The sequence below is a fragment of the Lepisma saccharinum genome, chromosome 14 (genome assembly GCF_977018435.1).
Source record: "Lepisma saccharinum chromosome 14, izLepSacc3.1, whole genome shotgun sequence".
Lineage (NCBI taxonomy): Eukaryota > Metazoa > Arthropoda > Insecta > Zygentoma > Lepismatidae > Lepisma > Lepisma saccharinum.
In genome coordinates, this window is record NC_139242.1 from 62,819,308 (window position 1) to 62,839,498 (window position 20,191).

A 20,191-nucleotide genomic window follows, 5' to 3' on the forward strand; every position below is an offset into this window, starting at 1 on the left:
TTCACTTTAAAACAGGTTTCGCATTTACACATTTTGATTTTTTAAAGTTCTTAACGGATTTTTATTTGAAAATTCTGATTTTATCAAAATTTCGGTAGGGGCTGGAACACCATCGGCCATCCCTCTACGTACGCCAGTGTTCAACGAACATGTATTTTTTTGTGTGTGAACAATGAGAATTAACTAAATAAAGTTGTTGGTTCGTTGTAAGAGGCTAATGTATAGACAAAGGCTAGGCGGACAAGAATACAGTCACCAATTCGCCTTCCCATTGTATTGTTTACCGCAGCTCGTTTGAATGTATCTTTAAAATGTCTCACCTTGTTGACTAGACAATTATTCAAATGACAATAAGCTTAACTATTGTAAAATGTTTTGTTGGTAAGAACAGTAAGATAATCCAGATGTGAATTATCGGGGACATTTATGCGGGAAAAAAGCCGGAAAAATTCCAACCAATTTCGGGAATCGAACTCGGATCTTCCGCGTGATTGTCAGACGCTCTGCCTACCAGATCACCGCAGCTCCTTGGATGAGTTCCATACTTGATTATTTCAATTTATTTTAATATATTTTCTTGTATTTATGGATCTTCTTCACCCCTGAAATGTCTCACCTCGTTGACGAGACAATTATTTCGTAACAAAGAAACAAACCATCCCAGGATTTGATAAAAATCGGATGACTAGAAAGTAATTTCGTTCTATTGTTTTCATAAATACTATATTTATGTAGATCTCTACTACTCAATAGTAGTAGTAGTAGTGGTATTTGTACTATTATTAGTATTAATTCAGCTAATTAATTAATTATAAGTATTATTAATTAATTGTGATTATTATTATTTAATTAAAGTATAATAAAACAATGGTAATGTGAATTTGGAAAAAAAGTTTTAGAAATCACACCGCCCTTGATGAAATCCTGCGTACGCTACTGGTTTTAGCCCTTTTTAGTTTCCATCGCACTCGATTTCGCGAAAAATTACGGCCGCAAACTCCCTCAGCAGCTCTGTAGCAAGCACCAGGCTCAATGCTTGCGGCTGCTCTGCGGCAAAATAACACACCCGAAGGAGTCACATGGCGAATTGAGTGGTTCCTGAGCTTGCGTTATTCCCGAAAATAGCCGAGATCAACCGAAAACAGAAGGATATATTGCCACCAAAACCTAGTAACGAATATTTTTCATCATGAACACGTAAACAAGATCGCGAATATAACAATAATTCTTATCATAAAATAACTAAACATTGGGACTTAGGGCGGGGCGAGCGTTTGTGTTTCCAGGAAGTAGAATGCCTGCAAGCCCGTCAAGAGTTTCCCCAGGGAGGGAGGGAAGATTCGACGGACCTTGGTCTGCACCCTGTGTCCAGCTCGGTCCAGCTCAAATTACGTCAAAAGGGTTGACCGCTACCAGTTTGCAACTGCCAAATTATTTACACAGTAATTCAAGTGAGCTGTGTCACAAATTTTACAACCACATTCAATAAATTTACGGCTTTTGAATAAAACTTGGGCTATCTAAAAAATAACTCTCTACTGATATTTACACAGCACAATTAAATCGTATACATTCTACACATAATGAACACAAGAACATGTTGTAAGTTTTATTATTATGACACACGTGGTGCTCCCAGGATTTTTTTTAGTTGTCTCCTCATTTTGTCATATTTTCCTGCCTTTGACTTTCCTCTTCTTAGGAGTACTGGGCCAAGGGGTGGTTATGTCTCCCACCAACCATCCCCCGGGCACGCCTCTGTATGACACTTTATTACTTAAGATGGAATTAGTTTTTACGTCTTTCTTTCATTATTTCTTCCAGATGGCCAGGAGCACGTGCAGGGGAGCAATTGCCCCCTCGACTTCAAATTTTATACAAATAAAAATTGAATTCGTAAAATTTTCTTGCTCGCTTAGCTTGCAATATCTGCTTTTCTTAATGTCTTCTCAAGTTCAGAGCAGTAGTAGCTAGGGGGCTGCGAGAGTTGTCCCTCTACGCCGAACGATCTGGATGATAAAAATTGTAAACGAGAATGCCATGGCATCCCATGAAATTTTTTGCAGGCTATTAAATCAATACCGTTTTCAATTCATATAAATTTGGATCGAAAAATTTTCTTGATCGCTTCGCTTGCAGTTTCTTTCCTTTCTGTAATGGATTGTGAATTACCAGAGGGACAAATAAGAACAAATAAGTACTTCAGACAGTTGCTGCTATAACAGTTTGGTTTGGAGGTAAAGGAGAGCGCACATTTCAAAGACAATTTATATCATTTCTGCATTTGGTTTGTTATGGGGCGGATGAATTGATTATGTAATGTGTTTTAATAATATGTTTTATATATATATATATATATATATATATATATATATATATATATATATATATATTATGCACACACACACATATACCCATCAATCCAATAACACTAAAAGGGTGAGATAAAATGATATTTTTCTTGCCCGACTAAACTCTCATCAAGACTTTTGCTCCCCGTAATCAGTGGGTCTGCCCACGCCTATGCATGGGGTAGCAATCAGTGGCGTGTCCAAGGGGGGCTGATGGGCTCAACTCCCCCCAGTATTCTTAAAGGAAAGAACGTCAAAGGCGGGAAAAGAGGAATGACTAAAAGAATACATGTACCCCCCCCCCCTTCCGAAAAAAAAAGAAGATTTGACTACTAAGCCATAAATCCCGGTTTTGAATTCCGGCCTGGCCATGGGTGTTCTTTGTGTGTCCCTTCATCAATTTTATCGTATCATCATCTCGATTAGCGAAGTAAAATAAACCAAATCAAACAATCAATCAATGATTTGATTTGTTACTTAGCGTCGCTTTTTGCCACATTTGATTAATCGCGAAGATGATAAAGATAAAATTGATGAAGGGACACACACAAAGAACACCCACGTCGGGGTTCGAACCCGAAACCTGTGCTGTCGTAGCAGGTAAAACTGGTAGTGATTGCTGCCACTACAGTTTTAAGCAACCCGATTGGCTGACGTGACGTCATTAGTGATGCTAGGTTAGGCTGGGTTGGGTTAGAAGATGAAGAAAGTGTGTTGTGGTACTAATTCCAACCATTGTAGCGCACTGTGATAACCACTCCCCCATGGACATCTGCCGACAACAAAGACAAGAGGAAAAGCCAGCTAGTCCAGTCTTGCCTGCTGATCTCACCGAGAGCCAAGAAGCGAGTGAAAAAAGAAGTGGTGTATGTGAACTGTGCATGGACGTGTATATATAGTTCATGTAAGGTGGGAGCAGGGGGTTCAACATTTGGTATGATTACGGTTGCTGTATTTCATAAGTAAAAATCTGGACACTGCTGACCGGAAGCTTGTTGGGGAGCAGGGGAGGGTGCTGAACCCGACAAAGTTGTGTGTATGTACATGTCCAATATCATATTCAGTGACGTGCACTGAGGAGTAGCTAGTCTAGCAGAGATAGATCAATCAATCTCGCATTTCGAATTATATTCAAATCACAATATTTATTGGCTTGTTAAAGCCACAGTTCATATCCAACACTTTCTTTTCCACGCGCTTCTTGTCCATCGGTGTGATCCGTGGGCAAAGCTGGCTGGATACCCTAGCTCGCTCTTCCTCCGCTTGACAAGTTTCCAGGTAGAAACGGCCACCCGAAGGAAAAAGGGAGATTTTTACCTCTACCTCCCTTGTCCCCTCGCCTCCTGCTGCAATGGTTGAAAGCCAAGGCTTTCAAGTCTCCTAGTCTTATCTCCTATAGGACAGATAGGGTATTGGTTTCTCATAGATTTTTTGTAAATCCTCTAAAGAACTCAGGGTAAAATTTTCTGCAGTACTTATGTTCTCTGTATTTACACAACCTTTTACACATTGTACAATATGTATGTATAATATAGGATGTAGTTTTATTATTTATGAAATGGGAACGTGTTATGTGCAGACAATAATGTTATGCTTTCTTTATTTTCTTTTTTCAAGTATGGAATATATAATGATTAAATTACAAATATGTGCCCGGGCTCTCTCTCTCTCGTTTTAGTAGTGTTTTATTTAAATATACTACTCTTGGCCTCTAACAGTCATAAATACGGATGCATTTATTTGGGCAAGAGAACGCGTGTTCATATTGTTGTTGATTTGGTTTATTTTACTTCGCTTTTCTGTCACATTTGGTTATTGCGAAAATGAGGATGAGTGATGATATGATGAAATTGATGAAGGTACCTCATATGAAAAATCCAGGCGAGGATTCGAACCCGTGATGAGCGCACATTCTTGTCCTGTGTGTTGTACTCTGCAGTGAATAATGAAATAATTTGGAATGAAAAATGTATCTAAGAACTCAAAAAGCCAAATGAATATTATTGAAGAAACTACAAAAAAGTGTGTTTTGTTATCTCTTTTGTTTCTGTGCATAAAGTGTACTTAAAACACCAAATCAACCAACCGTGTGGGAGTTGTTATCACAGCATGCTACGATACCAGGAGTTTCGGGTTCGAACCCCGACCTGGGCATGGGTGTTCTTTGTGTTTGTCCCTTCATTAATTTTATCGCATCATCCTCGCAATTAACCAAATGTGACAAAAAAGCGACGCTAAGTAACAAAAATGAAATCAAATCATTGATTGATTGCTTGATTTGGTTTATTTTACTTTGTTTTTCTGCCACTTTTGGCTAATCACGAAGATGGTACGATAAAATTGATGAAGGGACACACACAAAGAATACTCATGACCAAGCCGAGATTCGAACCCAGGATCTCTGGCTTAGTAGTCAAATCAAATCATTTTTTATTTTCGAATGTGGGTAGGGTTTACGTGTACTTTTTTTAGTAGTCATTCATCATTTTGCAATCTTTTCCTGTTATTGACATTCTTTTTTTTAGGAATGCTGGGCCCTAAAGGAGGGAGGGGTGTGACCCCCACCAACCCCACCCCTCCTTGAGCACGCCACTGACTGCAAGTGTCGACGTCACTGATCATATTCTTTCCACTTCTTGAAAAGAAACAGAAATCAACTTTGAAGTATATACTTAACCTTGAAATCCCATTTCCGTGCCATAATGAACTAAGCTGCTATCTCACAATGTCGACACTTTATTTGAAAACTGCAGACTGAACAATGCGGGCACCCAAGCACTGACTGTTACAGTAAGCAGCTTACAATGCAATGGAAGAGATTTGCAACTGAAATTCAGTGCTGCTAGCAGACGGCGGTGCTATCGTGAAGTCAAATATATTTGTAGCATCTTCTAGTAACTCGATAACTCTTGTATTATCAAGAGGGAGCTGTTCAATGTACACTTAAGATTGTTTAGTAAAATGAGCATTTTAATATTATGCATTTAAATATAAATAAAGTTCAGGAAAGTATAGTCTTGATAATTTCTTCTTTCCCACCCTATTCCAGGACATTTGTGCATCCCAAAGAAACAATTCGGGACACCAGAACAAATATCATTCCGGGATTGTCTCGGATAGGTATGATCAGGCTATCAAAAGCCGATCTATCAACCAGACCATCCAACATTTTGACACATAGTGAATGAGGGGTAGCTGGTCACATTTTTCAATGTGTTGACTGTGTTCAGAGAAACGCGAGTTCAATTCTACTACAAAATGGTTAAAAAAGGGACAACGAAGGTTTACCTTGTAATATTCTTTTGTTCTCTCAGCTGGCGCATTGTTCCCTCAGATTTGACGGCTGGGTGTTCTAGGTCTCTTCATTTCTTCAACATAGTCTCTTCTCTGAGTAGTTTATCTGCTTTGGAATAAATTTCATTAAAGTTCTCAGAACTCTCTCTCTCTCTCAGTTTTTTAAAAATATCTCTTAGAATACTGACATCTTCACAGTACTGAACAGTCCACCTTTTGAGGTGCCCAACATAATCTTGCACTACATGAAAACAATTTGGTTAGAACAAGTGGAGGTATTTCAAACTCCCCGCATGTTACACAGTGAAGAAACTGATGAGCTTGCTGAAATATTTCTTAGTAAATTGTAAAGTCTGTAAAGTTTCTACAATTAGTGAATACAATTCCACAAGTCACGCTATTTAGTATTGATACTTTTCTGTCCATCTTGTGTCAAACAACTTGAGAATGTTACGGTGTTCCCGTGGTTTTCTTGCACTGCGTTCTAAGAAACCAAATTCCTTTAAGAAGACTCAAGGGGACAAAATTATAACTGATATGACAGTTCCAATGCAATTCTTACGCAGAAATTCAGAAAGTATAAGAAAATTGCAGACGTTTGGTCTGCAGTCCCATCTGGTGTGTGGAATTACGTAATTTCCTTCCCATCTGTATCCCATTCTATACGTCTGGAATTTAGGAGAATAAAATAAGTCCGAAGGAATTTTTATGAACAAGTGGATAAAACAGGGAATCTGGTAATTTTACTGAATCAAAAAAGGAGGGGGGGTTGGACCTGTTGAACCCCCCTTATATACTCCCATGCAAGTGTGGCTTCAAGAAGACAATAAATATTGTGATTTGAAAATAATTAGAGATGTGAGATTGATTGATCTATCTCTGCTAGACTAGCTATTCCTCAGTGCACGTCACTGCATAGCTTTAACACTCAACAGGAAAATAAGGCTGATTTGTCACCGACACACTTATCTTTGCTTCACATGTTTTGAAATAAAATACTCATTCGAAATCTATAATCTCCGGGAACTTTTCTAACGATGGAAGCGGTCCCGGCGTCCACCCAGCATCGAATAACATGGGTACCTGGGGGAAACCCTGGTGGTAAAGGTGGTCAGGGGCGTGATGCTGATCACATCACCCCACTCACGACCGGATCAAGAAAGTGTGGGGCGTTACCCCCACACCCCCTATACGCCTTCATGGCTTGGTGCTATGCACAGCGGAACACTTTACCGCTTCAAAGTTTCAACCAGACATCAACAAACTGTGTCAGGCTATGCTGGCACATCCTTCTCACTAGAAACTCGGAGGATTTACAATAAAAACTTCAAAATTGTGCTTGACAGTTTGTTTACAAAATAATTTTTGTTCTTTGCTTTTTTTTCAACTCTGGAAAAAATATGAGAAAATTAACGTTTTTTTATGTACTTCTTAGCATACATGTGTTTCACATTTTTACTCTTCTAACTAATCATAAAGATTGTAAACGTAGGAACACCCAATAAAATAATAAACGTAGGATTCTAATGTTGATTTGTCTATTTTGCTTTATTGCAGATACACGCCTTCAACATATGCCCCACCAATCATGCAGCCAAAAAATTCCCCAAAACCCATTATTCGGAGAAAACCTATGGTGGGGGTACAGTAGTGTCATTTAGTTATGATTAAAGAATACAATGAGAGAAAACTTTTAAAACCTATGATTTAGATCATTCACCGCCCCCTTTTTTATTTCAGGCATGGTAAAAAACTATATACATTTTTCTGGAACAAATTTCAGTGTTATAATTTTATTCACATTTTTTTTTTTTTTTTTTACTTCAATGACAGTGTTCAGTTCATTTAGTATTTCAACTCTTGCTGCTTCTTGAGAATGTTGCAACTGATAATAAAACATATATAAAGTTACTTTTATTCTCATTTTACATCGCTTTTCTACCTCAAGGGCAGAAGAGGGCTTCTCAAAGTACTCGATGTTAGCAAAATTATGATTATAAAAAAATACCTCACTTGCCCGTTGCTGTAAAAAAATCTGTGGACGTCCATGATTATGGGGGACAATTGCTGAGAGTCCACACATTGATTACACGTCAACCAACCAGTCAGCACTTAAGGGAACTTTCATACCAAAATGACAAGCAACAAGCAATATTTGTCGCTTGGAAACAAAGCTTCAGAAATAAATGCAACCTTTCATAAAGGAGTGACATGACAAGCTCCACATCTAGCTTGTGTGTTCTTTAGACTGGTCTGTTATTTATCAATAGCATGTATCATGTGGCCTCAGTCTGTTGGTTGTGTCATTTCCCTACTTGTGAATTCAGTCTGAAAGCATGGTGCTCACCTTCTGGACACGTCATTGCAGGAAATGTTCTCTTACAATGCCCATATATGCTGTTTCAAAAATAAAAATACACTGGATAGGATGACAATGCAAGACCACATACCACCACTCAAGAAAAGATTGCAAAAATGCACTGGACTGTACTGGAACATCATCCCTACAGACCTGATCTCTCAACCTGTGATTATAATTTGTTTGGACCAGTTAAGGAGGCATAGGGATGCCAACAATTTGAGAGCAAAGAGGTGGAGCTCTTCTCGTGCACCAACCATATTCGTTCTATGGCAGACATTAAAAATTACCAATCTGGTGGCAAACGTGACTGGATTGTAGTTGAATGTATACAGAAAAACAATTCATTTGTACTTTAATAGTTTAATGTAATAAAAAGTTACAGCGAAATTGGGGTTTATATTTGACTAGCCACATAAAAAGAAAGGACTGTTCCAAATAAATGTCTGATAGCCTTACCAATAGCTCATGATGATCGTACACATTGTATATTATTTCTGCATTGTGGAACAAATGAGATGGAAAATTCTGGTTATCTTATATTACCAATACACATGAAAAATATATTCTACTTGCATCAAGGAATCAATTCATAAACTTTTCAGTTTTTCTCTCAATAATGTTGTCACTCTAGGTTTTCATTTTTAGGTACTCCAAAACACAGCAAGCCTATTCAACACCTGATTGATAAAGCATGTACCGAAGCAGAAGTTTACAGAAAAACTGGAATCGTAAGTTAACTCTTAATTATCTACCATTTCAATCCCAAGTATAATTTCAGTTTTCACAGTGAAATTCCTAAAATTTCATGGATAAAAAGTGGAATGACTTAAAATATATTTTTTTGAGAACATTTGGTACATAAATATGAGTACTATCAAGTTTTAAGCTGTTTCAGTGCATCCAAAGAATTTAAGGTGCATAATATTATACGTCACAAATCATGTACACTCACTTACAAAAGATATTTTCTTAACTTAGGAGAGAGTTTCAAATTTATAACTATTTACTCTTTTGTCGTTAACTGAATTGCATTTCCCGTTAACAATTTCCCAGTGACTAGTCACTATTGTATTAAGATGTACACTATGTATAGGTATAATTTAGAAGGGAAAATTTTGTAAATACTATGACTGAATTGCTTAGCAAAAGAGACCTATGAGGTTCCAGGTCTTGTCAAATCATGATTCATTAGGTGAGCACATCGAATCTCATTGCTTCTACATATGGCTTTCTAGACAGAGACTGCTATCTTCTGAAAAGGCTGCAAGAGATGCTGGCTGGAACAGAATTTTAAAGTTATAAAAAGAATAGTTATTCTGTTCTATGGTTGAGGAGAGAAGAGCTTCTTGATAGATAACATATTGTAGTTGATATCAGTTACAATAGAGATTCATTTTTCACTTCCGTTCTAGGATGCAGTTCTTGTGGAAAACATGCATGATGTACCATATATACAGCCAAAAGATATGGGACCTGAAATAGTAGCTACAATGACAAGAATCTGCTCAGAAGTTCGGAAAACACTACCAGACACTATTCACTGTGGAATTCAGGTTTGAAAATAAACAAGCATTCACCTTATACTAGGGTGGTTTGATAATTTGAATTAAAAATTGTGATTGAGTCAGCACTATTTTGCACCTGTCACACTATACGGGACCCAGCCCCTTATAGACAATGTGTAGTTAAATTTCCAGTATACAGGGTCCGTTCTGAAAGTATCCGAACTGTCCGCGAGAATCGGTCAAGGGTTCGGGTAAGCTGCACCAGGTGGCAGTGGGGACCTTAACACTCAAAACAAGGCCTTGCTCAATTGCCTGCAAAGCAGTGGTTGAGGTGCAATCGCTTGTGTTGTGTACACGGAAAAAACGTTGCGTCGAGAATTTGCAGTTGGTGGATTTGGTTAAAATGAAGCGCACTTTGGAACAGTGCTATGCTGTAAAATTTTGTGTTAAATTGAAAAAAAACTTTACGGAGACTTTAACCATGCTACAGGAAATTTACGACCCCGAAAGCAAGAGACAAAGTTCAGAATGGCACACCCATGGTAGGTGAGTTTTTTGGCCAACATACGTGTGGCAACGCTGCCTCATCCCCCTTACAGCCTGGACTTGGCACCGGCCGACTTCTTTTTGTTTCCCAAGATCAAAAGGGTGCTCAAGGGGAAGCGTTTTGCGTCAATTGAAGAGGTTCAAGCTGCCACGACCGCAGCATTAACATTAAAGAGGGTGTCAGTCAAGGACTTCCAGGACTGCTGTGAACAGTGGAAAAGTCGCTATACTCGCTGTATTGAGGCTGAAGGTGCCTACATTGAAGAATATTGACAGCAGTTGTAATTGTCATCAATAAATTGTTTGCAAATAAATAAGTTTGGATACTTTCAGAACGGACCCTGTATAGCAGCAAATGGCACTACTGGGCATGGCATGGGTTACTGTCTTCAGTGCCAACATAGTGGCAATTAGTGAGAAGTCATCTTTGTATGCTTGATTATCAGGAAACTAAAACTAGTGTCACAGTGCAATGGTTGTTTGGAAGGTTACCAAGCACCCATCCAGAACACCATGAGTATTAAATGGTATAAACAGTTCATTGAGGATGAGTGCATTTGCAAATTTACAATTGAAATTGTGGAGAAAGTATGAGCTAATACGTTTCCTGCCAGGGTGGTTTTACCTATTCCTTCCTCTTGCGCCAAGTGGTTATTGGTCAAAAATTAGCAAATTTCGCCTTTCTTTTTACTGGAAAAAAAAAAAAAGAACAGCCAAAACATTTTACGTGCACTTGACTCCCCACACCTTGTCGGTCATGCCTAATGCATATCATTGTTATACTCGTGACCGGCGGCATGCTAGGAAAACAAAGTGCAAGCCATAGGTTTTGATCATAATGACAGACATGGCACAGAACGTGTTAAATTAGTGGTCATCTGCTTATGAATTCCCCTTTTTCAACATAATTAAGAAAATTACACATTTCAGAATACAGAGACTCTTTGAAAGTGTGAAATTTAAAGATGAAGTTCCCCATGCCATGAAGGCACATTTCGAGGATGTGAGGGTATGGTCCCACACATTCTAGATATCAGCCATTTTGGAGGTGATGTGATGTGATCAGCACCACACACTGGCCATCTTTACCCCCAAGGGTTGCCCCCAGGTACTCATTGATTTGAGGCTGGGTGAGCCCCAGAGTCACTTTATGCAGGAACAAGGCTGGAAAATTCTGACCTTAGATTGTCCACCCTGGGAATTGAACCTGGGTCTCCTGCATGACAGTCAAGACACCCTATCGACTAGATTATTGTGGGTCTTGAAAGTGTTGCATGGGATTTTGCAAACCCGGTGAGATACCTGCTCTGTTATTGGCTGCTATCAGTGATGGAATTTGAACTGAATTTCAATATCACTTCAACCCTAAAGGATTCTCTTGTAGTTTGGAATCAACTTTTGGCGAAGGAAGAATTAGATTTTTACAACAATTAACATCTATCTTTGCATTTTTACCTAACATTCTCACTCAACCATTTTGCTTCTATTGCACAACAGATTCTGGCAGGTGCAAATAGAGAGGCCATTGCCGTGGCTCTGGGAGCCAATCTGCAATTCGTTCGAGCTGAAGGGTATGTGTTTTCTCACATGGCTGATGAAGGATTCACGGACGCATGCGCTGGACCCCTAAAGCGTTATCAAAAGTCTATTGGAGCAGATGATGTTCTTATATTTGCAGACATCAAGAAAAAACACAGGTAACTATCTTAAGAAGCATGTGTAAAAATATATTTTGGAAACTAATATGATGAACGTGTTATAGGCAAATTACAAATATTTTGTGTATGTTGTATATAACTAACTCGTACAGATATTTGCATTTATGCATTTCAGTTTGTAACTTGTATGTTTCTGTTTTGCTTTATGCATTAAGGATATACAATTTTATAATAACGTTAAAAAATACAAACAATCAACATAGATTTAGTTTTTTATACAGAAAAAAAAACAGAATAACTGGTACGAATACAATTTATGTGCAACACAGAATTAACATTATGGGACTTGGTTGTTCAAAGTGTACATCACAGTGGTCCAGCTGGCAGGCATTTGACTGCCACGTGGGCGAGGTTTGATTCCCAAGGTTGGAATTTTTCTGTACTTGTCCGATTAAAGTAGCTCTGGGGTTCATCCAGATGCTAATAAATGGCTATCTCTGACATCTCGGGGGATGGTGGGGAGTATGGTGCTGATAACATCTACTACTCCACATATATTGTGACTGTCTGTGCCCTCTCCACATCTGTCTATGGTGCAATAAGCATGGGGAAATTTACCTTGTCTGGAAATGTCATGGAAATTTACTGTTTCTGGAAAAATCAATATTTTTGTGGAAGTTCATTAAAAGTAGGTTCTTCAACAAAGAAAAGTAGAAGCACGAAATTTTAAATTTTTTATGGAAAAATTATTATAGTAGTTTAATTACCGAGTATTACTGACAGTTACAGTAGAAATTACACATTAAACACACTAAGATATGGGACAAGTTTTGCATTATTTTCAATTAGAAATCTATTACAGTAAGTGGCTATTCGAATTTACCATTTTCTTATTGCAATTTTTGGGTTGTGTCCAGTTGAGATTTGGATTAATACATATATTTTTAAATTTTACTATACAGTAGTTATGTATTATTTGTTTTGTTATGATTATTTATAAACAAAGAATTCTTTGTCAGTCGATACATGCCAAGTATTATGCAAAAGCTCACCCAATGGCCCTATCCAACAGTCAATTTCAGTTCAGTTTTTTTCTCATTATTACTTTTAACTTCCTTTAGTGGGCTTCAGTGTTTAGCTAAAATGTTGTGCTGCTCTTATACAAATGTGTAAATACATGAATGCCTTGGTCTGGAAAAGTCGGGGAATTTTGTTTTTACGAAATTGTAAACACCTTGTATTAATTCTAGCGGTTGATTTTGTGTACTAATGGAACAAACAGATCCTCCCGTCACTAAAAATTAGTATGAAATTTTATAGCGATACTTCTTTAATATGTACCACAAACAAGAAAGAGTGAACATTTCAGATTCTTTATTCTTTGATTTCCTTGTTCCAGTTCCCATGCAATCACATCAGACATAAGCCTTGAAGACACAGCAAAAGCAGCAGAATTTTTTCTCACAGATGGAGTGATTATAACTGGGAATGCAACAGGAGATCCAGCAAACCCGAAACATCTCAAAGGTATGTAAACATTCAATACTTTACACAGATTTGTAGTATTACAATATGTATGATAAATGTTTTTTTTATTTATTTATGAATTATTTTGATTTTGTGTTATAGAGTTGAAAAGTAACATTACCATACCAGTACTGGTAGGATCAGGAGTAACCAAAGAAAATCTAGAGGACTACATTATGGCAAATGCTATCATAATAGGAACTCACTTCAAGGAACATGAAAGGTAAGTGAATTCAAGAACTTCTGAAGTCTCTGATGTTTGTCAACTAACAATCTTGCCACTGAAAAAAATACTGTTCATATGCAGTATTTCCTGTAATCACCATCCCTGATCCCGAGACATTACATAACTTACGAATTCACATGTGAATATTTCTGAGAAAATCTCTAATTCATAAAACAAAGTAAAAAACTTGTTTTGGAACATCATATATGAATTGAATTTTTACTATTAATTATTTTCATTTGCATCCTTTCTAGGTGGGAAAATGATGTGAGCGAGAGGAAAGTAATGGCATTTCTTGAAAAACTGCATGGCATCTGTGGAAATCAGTGAAGGGAAAAAATATATCCACATCAGTCATAGAAGAAAAGTGCAGATCACACAAAATTATAAAAGCTCTAGTGAATACCCCAAGTGCAGAAAGACAAGTCTACAAATTTAAGGTGAACTCTCAGAAGTGGGATCTATTGATCATTTTCTTATGGAATTTTAAGCATTTTTGCTTGGGATTATGAGGTTCTCACAAATTTACATGAATGACTTATGCAACTGAAATGTTTGTAGTAAATTTGCTCAGGTTGGGTTTTAAGCTCATATTTGTAGTTATTTGATTTCATTAGTTATTTAACTAATATGACTGGTTTATCGAATGGAAATAATTTCACATTGTTGCTGAACAGTGGGTGGATTGTAAAAAATGATTCATAAGTTGTTCACTCAAAACTTTGAAATACTAAACAGACTGGTTCGTCATGATTTAGAAAACAAACCACCAATAAATTTTCGATCAGTAGAATCTAGTTTCTGATTTTTAGGGAACCAAGATAAAAAATGTGGAAGAATGAATATAGGAAAAATTTGTAAAATTATGCTCTATTGACACTGATGATTGAATGCACAATGAGGAAAACATTCTTCCTTCGCTGGCAGCTATCAAAAATTAGTAGTAAATCTTATATAAACAAATAATAGCCACCTAAATAAATGTTGTCCACTTCCTACAAGAGACTGTACTTAATCTGCCACCGTTTCATGTCTCGAGTGGTAGGGAGTGTGAAAGACCCAGGTTCAAACTCTGATTAAGTGATGTTTATCAATCTGAAACCTAAATAAACCTTTGCTTTTACAGGTCTGATTTAGCAAGGGGACACAGGAACATGCACATGTATCAGGCCATAATTAGTCTATTCACTTGTTCTCATACTGTTTGTATGTGACCCACAAAACAGTTGACAAAATTAAAAACTCAAAATTCCAGATAGATAACATACAACTGTAATGTAATGTTCAGGGCTTGATGCAGCAAGGAACGAAAATGGTTGAAAATACACTAGTAGTAGTAGGTCAAAGTGAAGGAGAACATTTTTGCTGGTGTTTGTAACAGAAGCGCTCCGACTACTGTATCATGACATTCTGCTGCTTCATTATCAAGTTTTTACTGTGGTTGTATTATAACGATAATGTAAGTTATCAGCAGATGATCAACACCACAATGCACATGTAACACCTGAACATTAAAGCAATATGTTCCTTACCTTTGGAATTTTGAGTTTATTCATTTTTTATTTTGTCAACTGTTTAGTGTCGCAGAGAACCTGTATAAGAAGGACAAGTGAATCGACTAACCTTGAATAAGCTTGAGCTCATTTCTTTCCCTTCTTCCTCAGTTTCCACCACTTCATTTTTGAATATACTGTTTCTCTGAGTTTCATATCATTGTTTACTGGACACACATATTCCTTGCTATGTATTACAACACATAATGTGATTGATAGTATGTCATTTTTCACAAAATGCGCGTGTTCATTGCAACACTGGAATGTGCCATTTCACGACAGGAAGATGTGATCAAATGTTGTGTTGGGCTGCCAGCATACATGTGGCAAAATTGGATTTTTTAAATATTTGTACCGCAGAAACAACACAACAAAGAAAATTTGTTTGTTTTGGTGTCTTCATTATACCGCGTTTGTTAGAACCTGTCCCGTTTCCCGCGCTAGGGATCGCTCGACAGTTTCGGTGCCAATGAGAAACGAGGAAAAAATCGACTGCTGGACAGCGAGGAGCGAATGGAAGCCAGAAGAGAGGCGCTTACGTAGACGCTGTTGCGTATTTTAATTGGCTGCCTGGCTTTGACTTTCCCCAGCACCGAGAAAAGCCAGCGATCAGCTAGCACGGGAACCGGGACAGGTTGTAACAAACGCGGTATAAGTTTCTGTGGTCCGTGGGTGCCATTTAAATGACATCCTGTATATATGTATGCTTACAGCACATGGTGTGTAACCACTCAGCAGAAAAAAAAAAATCTGGATCAACCTATACATTACTAATCCTTACACTTAAGAAAAATTCATATTAAAAAATGAAATTTGAAGTACCTGAGCACAAACGCCTGTGCTTTTGAACATAATAACCTCTCCACTCTTTACCAGATCAATCACATGAATGAAAACCATTGAAAACAAAACACGAAGTTCAAAACATTACTACTTTATTACAAGTTCAAATTAACAGATTTTGAATAGGAATTTGCAATCAAATATACACACATGCCAAAATACGTGGCACATGACTACCCAAAATCTGTAATATTCATGACCAACCTCAACATGGTGTAAGTACAAATGTTTCCCCCAATTTTACAAATAACCAAATTTAATTTCTATCCAAAAAATAAATATTCATACAGCTACTTTAAATAATGACATTAGCATTAATCAACAGCTTTGGTTTTTTAAGTGTAAACACAAGAATATATTAAATTATAATTTGATATATTCTTGTTTACTGTCAATCTTTTGGCAGTACCACTAACTGCATAGAAGGAATTGTATATAAATAGATAGCTCATTCTCATTCTTGAAAGGCAATCAATGTTCCCTATGTCTATATACAGTGTCAAGTCTTCCCTGAAGCGGTGGACACATTGGGTGGTGGGAGGGCATCAGCAGGCATTTAGACCCACAGCTGTATGCTGACCTTGGCACTGGACGCATCAGTGCTTCAGTATTCAGATAATGGTGTCCAGTTTGCACGTGTTTGTGAAATGTTAAGGTGTTAACAAGTGTTTTAGATTGTTTTGTTTTAATTTACGTATTACTGGTGCTTTTCTGCTGTCTAATAATGCCACGTACAATTTAAAACAACACATTTTTATGTACGACTCTTATGTCACTATGAATTCTTGTAGGAAAGTAAGAAGGCTGCAGAATTCCCAAATGTTCCTGTTCCACACAGAGGTAATGTTTGAGAACCTATGAGCAAATTTAGAGAAACAGGGTCAGTTTGTGATAAGAAGCGAAGGGTGAAACGATGTGTGCTTGTGGGGAGAAACTATATGACGTTTGAGCACGATTGGAACACACTTTTCAAAAATTCCCCCGGTGCCTTGCACAAGAAACTAACATCTCCATGCCGAGCTAAGTGTTTAAACCTGAAATCATACATTACAAGAATTCCATGAGAATATCAGGATAGTAACTGAAGCAATTTTGGATGAGGAACTGATACGTGTTAGTGAAAATTTCCTTAAAATATGCCGTAAATGTGTGGAAGCAGGAGGACATCATTTCCAACATATCTTGTAACAAGGTACGTGCAAATTTTAATTTTAACAGTCTGTGTAATTTCATTACATAGCTACCGGTTCCATTTAGCATCCAGTTTGCCAGCAGATGCGCTCTTTCTGCCTGGTGTAATAGCCGCCGCCGCTCTGCGGAAGACTCAACTGTGAAAGGCACTGTATAATTTCAGAATTTGTTACATCCACGATACTCATGGTAAAAAAAAAGTTTCTTTAATACTCAAATGTCAATTCCAGCGGTAAACAAACTGTTCTATCAGCATGTATTATGCTTAAAACTTGTCATTGAACACAAATAATACTGTTTCTTTCTACTCAATATATTAAAAGAATAATAAAAATAATTACATCACAATTAATGCAAACATTATCAGTCTAAAATCTTTTAATTCAATGCAAACCTACAAGACAGACATCCAAACACATTGATTCATGGCAATTTCATAGTTTTCAATAAAATTAAAAGTCTTTACCGGGCTAGTTATCAACAGTTTAGTTTATTACGAAGAATGTGACTGTCCTGCAAATTCCACCTGCAATGACGATCCCCCTACAGGATGAGCAGCATCAACCAAAGATTGTTTATGATGTTCCATTCCAGCTTTCACCCATGGATGTTTAAGCACTTCGTGGAGAGGCAGCCTTTCGTTGGGATCTCTTTTCAAAAGCTGTGGAGGGGATAAGAAGTATTGAGTCTACACATTTTAAATATTGCAAGTTTTGATATGTAAATCTTCTATTAACTTTGCTAATATAAAAATTTATGAATGTAACTAAGTGTTATTCAACATTTTATTATTTCTATGTCAATTATTGCAATGAGAATTCATGATTATCTAAATAGAAGACCTCACGTCCAGGTGTTAAATATATTCAAGTTAGTAATTAATAATACTTTAAACTGCTTGACTATAGAAGCCAACAATTTTCAGGAGATTTATCTGTAGAAAAAAAGAGAAGGAAAAAGATATATATGATTAAACAGGGTTCCCATACATTATGCCTAAACAAAAAAGTTTTCCAAGATTTCAAGTTATCGTCAAATAAATTTCCAGACCTTCATGTGATGTTTTAAACTGCTTGAACATGGCTTACACTACATAGTGAAATCTCGAGCTTTATTCAGGTTTTCGGGAATAACAGGCTGCAATAGTGTAGTAAATACACAGAAGCAAATTACCTAGCAAATGACCAGACTGGCCATGCACTTCAGATTCAACAGTTATACAATCAAACAAAGTTTCAGACAGGCATGCATTACATGCCCTGACACCAGGATCAAAGAGAAGCATGCAGTTATGCACTTTCTGCAGGAGCGAAACATTGACAGCAGACAGGCATATCACATTTGACTGGAGCAAACTGAAACCCAGTTAGAGGCAAACACAGCCTACAGCCTATACCAGTGCCCCTAGCAGCATACAAGGAAGCAATGGAAACTGGAATGTCTCAAATAAAGTCTATGTCTGGGTGTGTTCAGTTATTCTACTAAAATCCGAAGTCCTGATGTGACTTGAACAAGACTCGTATAATGGGAAAAAATGTAAAATATAGGAACATAAAAGTGGTGTTTCCCCCAATAAAAAAAATCCATTTTTATCTCAATACTCTCACTAGGGGGTCTTCCACCATTATTAGGATTTCTACCCCTGTATTTTTAGTGCTTATATGTAGGGTGACCACACACACACACATTCAAAAAAGAGGACAGAGCATGGCGAAAAAGGAGGACAAGTCATAAAAAAGAGGACACCGCATAAAATGGCACCACATTTGCCATTACTCACAATTTAAGCAATATTTAAAAATCTTACCAACACTTTGTTCACAGATACTTTTCAGGTGATATCTTTCAATAACTTCCTCTTACCTTTAAGCAAAGCAATCACCTAATTTGTTATTTAACAAAGAATATCTACAATTTGAAGTACATAATTTTACTCCTTTTCTAATTCTTGGATATTAGAATGAAATATCAGCACAAGTGAATGCAAATGTAACAAGTAAGATTTATTTAAACTTATTTCCAAAAACAGAACTAAAATTTTAGGTAGTTTAGATTGTTTCAAGAAATATGATCTTAATGCCAGGAACATTTCTAGCACTCTTTCAACAGCAGGGGAAAGTGACAGCCACGTTACACTTACCTCATATTAGTTTCTTCCATCCTTTTAAATGCTGGATATTTTCTTGCAAGATCATTGTTGAATTTACACTTTCGCTTCGTTATTTCATGAAAGTAAATATTACTTAATAATCAAAATTCCCACTACGCGTTTCTGTATCGCCTATGTATACAGTAAACCCTCGTTAACACAAACTCGCTTAAGACGAACACTCTGTTAACATGAACAAAATGTTGGTCCCGGCAGGGATGTATTATATTTTATAGAAAGTTTTATCGGTTAACGCAAATTTCGGTTACCACGAATTATGAACTGTTTTTTAGTCCGTTGCGTCATTAGACCTCATTTAACACGAACTTTCAAAGTTTTTCATATTTATTTTCTGTCCCTCTGTCGTTCATCTGCTAGGTATGTAAGAAATTGCTCAACAATCTCTATCATCTTGTCAACAATCAACTTATACAGTATTGTAACCAACAGATTCAGATCAACAATGTGTTCAAATGTATTTTTCTATTCTTTAAAACATAGCCAGTACAAGTAACATCAAGATTAAAACATGGGTGCAATTGCTCGACAATCGCGATCATCGCGGCAACAATGAGCTTATATGTATTTAACCAACAAATTCATTTGTGTGTTCAGATGTGTTTTTCTATTTTTTTAAATGTAGCCAGTACGAGTAACATCAAGTTGCAAGAAGTAAGATGGGAGTCATGGCCAAGAGAAAGCAGACAGGTATAGATCTGCAAACAAAACTGAGAATCCTAGAGGAAGTAGACCGTGGTGCATTGAACAAAACTACAATTGCTGAGCAGTATGGAATTAGCAAATCTACATTATCTACAATACTTAAATACGTAATACGTATTGTAAATGGTTAATGTGTAGAAAGAACTGTATTGCAACAATACACTAAGAGTCCCCGGTTAGCACAAATTTTTTTAACACGAAGTCTAAATTTTTCGGTCCCTTGGGATTCGTGTTAACGAAGGTTTACTGTAACTCGAAAAGGA

The 20,191-nt window shown here is 37.0% G+C and overlaps 2 protein-coding genes across 2 annotated transcripts in view; one reads left to right on the forward strand and one right to left on the reverse strand.

The window, feature by feature from the left end:
- LOC145998570 (uncharacterized protein F13E9.13, mitochondrial) overlaps positions 1–14,188 on the forward strand; it is a 36,063-nt gene extending 21,875 nt beyond the window's left edge. The window contains exons 2-7 of the mRNA XM_083134999.1: positions 8,653–8,735; positions 9,420–9,560; positions 11,556–11,755; positions 13,116–13,243; positions 13,346–13,466; positions 13,724–14,188. Coding sequence (XP_082991125.1) covers positions 8,653–8,735; positions 9,420–9,560; positions 11,556–11,755; positions 13,116–13,243; positions 13,346–13,466; positions 13,724–13,799 — 749 coding nt within the window. The 3' untranslated portion in view covers positions 13,800–14,188. The remainder of the gene's footprint in view (positions 1–8,652; positions 8,736–9,419; positions 9,561–11,555; positions 11,756–13,115; positions 13,244–13,345; positions 13,467–13,723) is intronic.
- A 3,230-nt stretch (positions 14,189–17,418) lies between these two features.
- The window catches only part of LOC145998950 (aurora kinase C-like), a 69,035-nt gene continuing 66,262 nt past the window's right edge, over positions 17,419–20,191 (reverse strand). Inside the window, exon 8 of the mRNA XM_083135779.1 lies at positions 17,419–17,717. Within this exon, the coding sequence (XP_082991905.1) occupies positions 17,550–17,717 (168 nt within the window). The 3' untranslated portion in view covers positions 17,419–17,549. The remainder of the gene's footprint in view (positions 17,718–20,191) is intronic.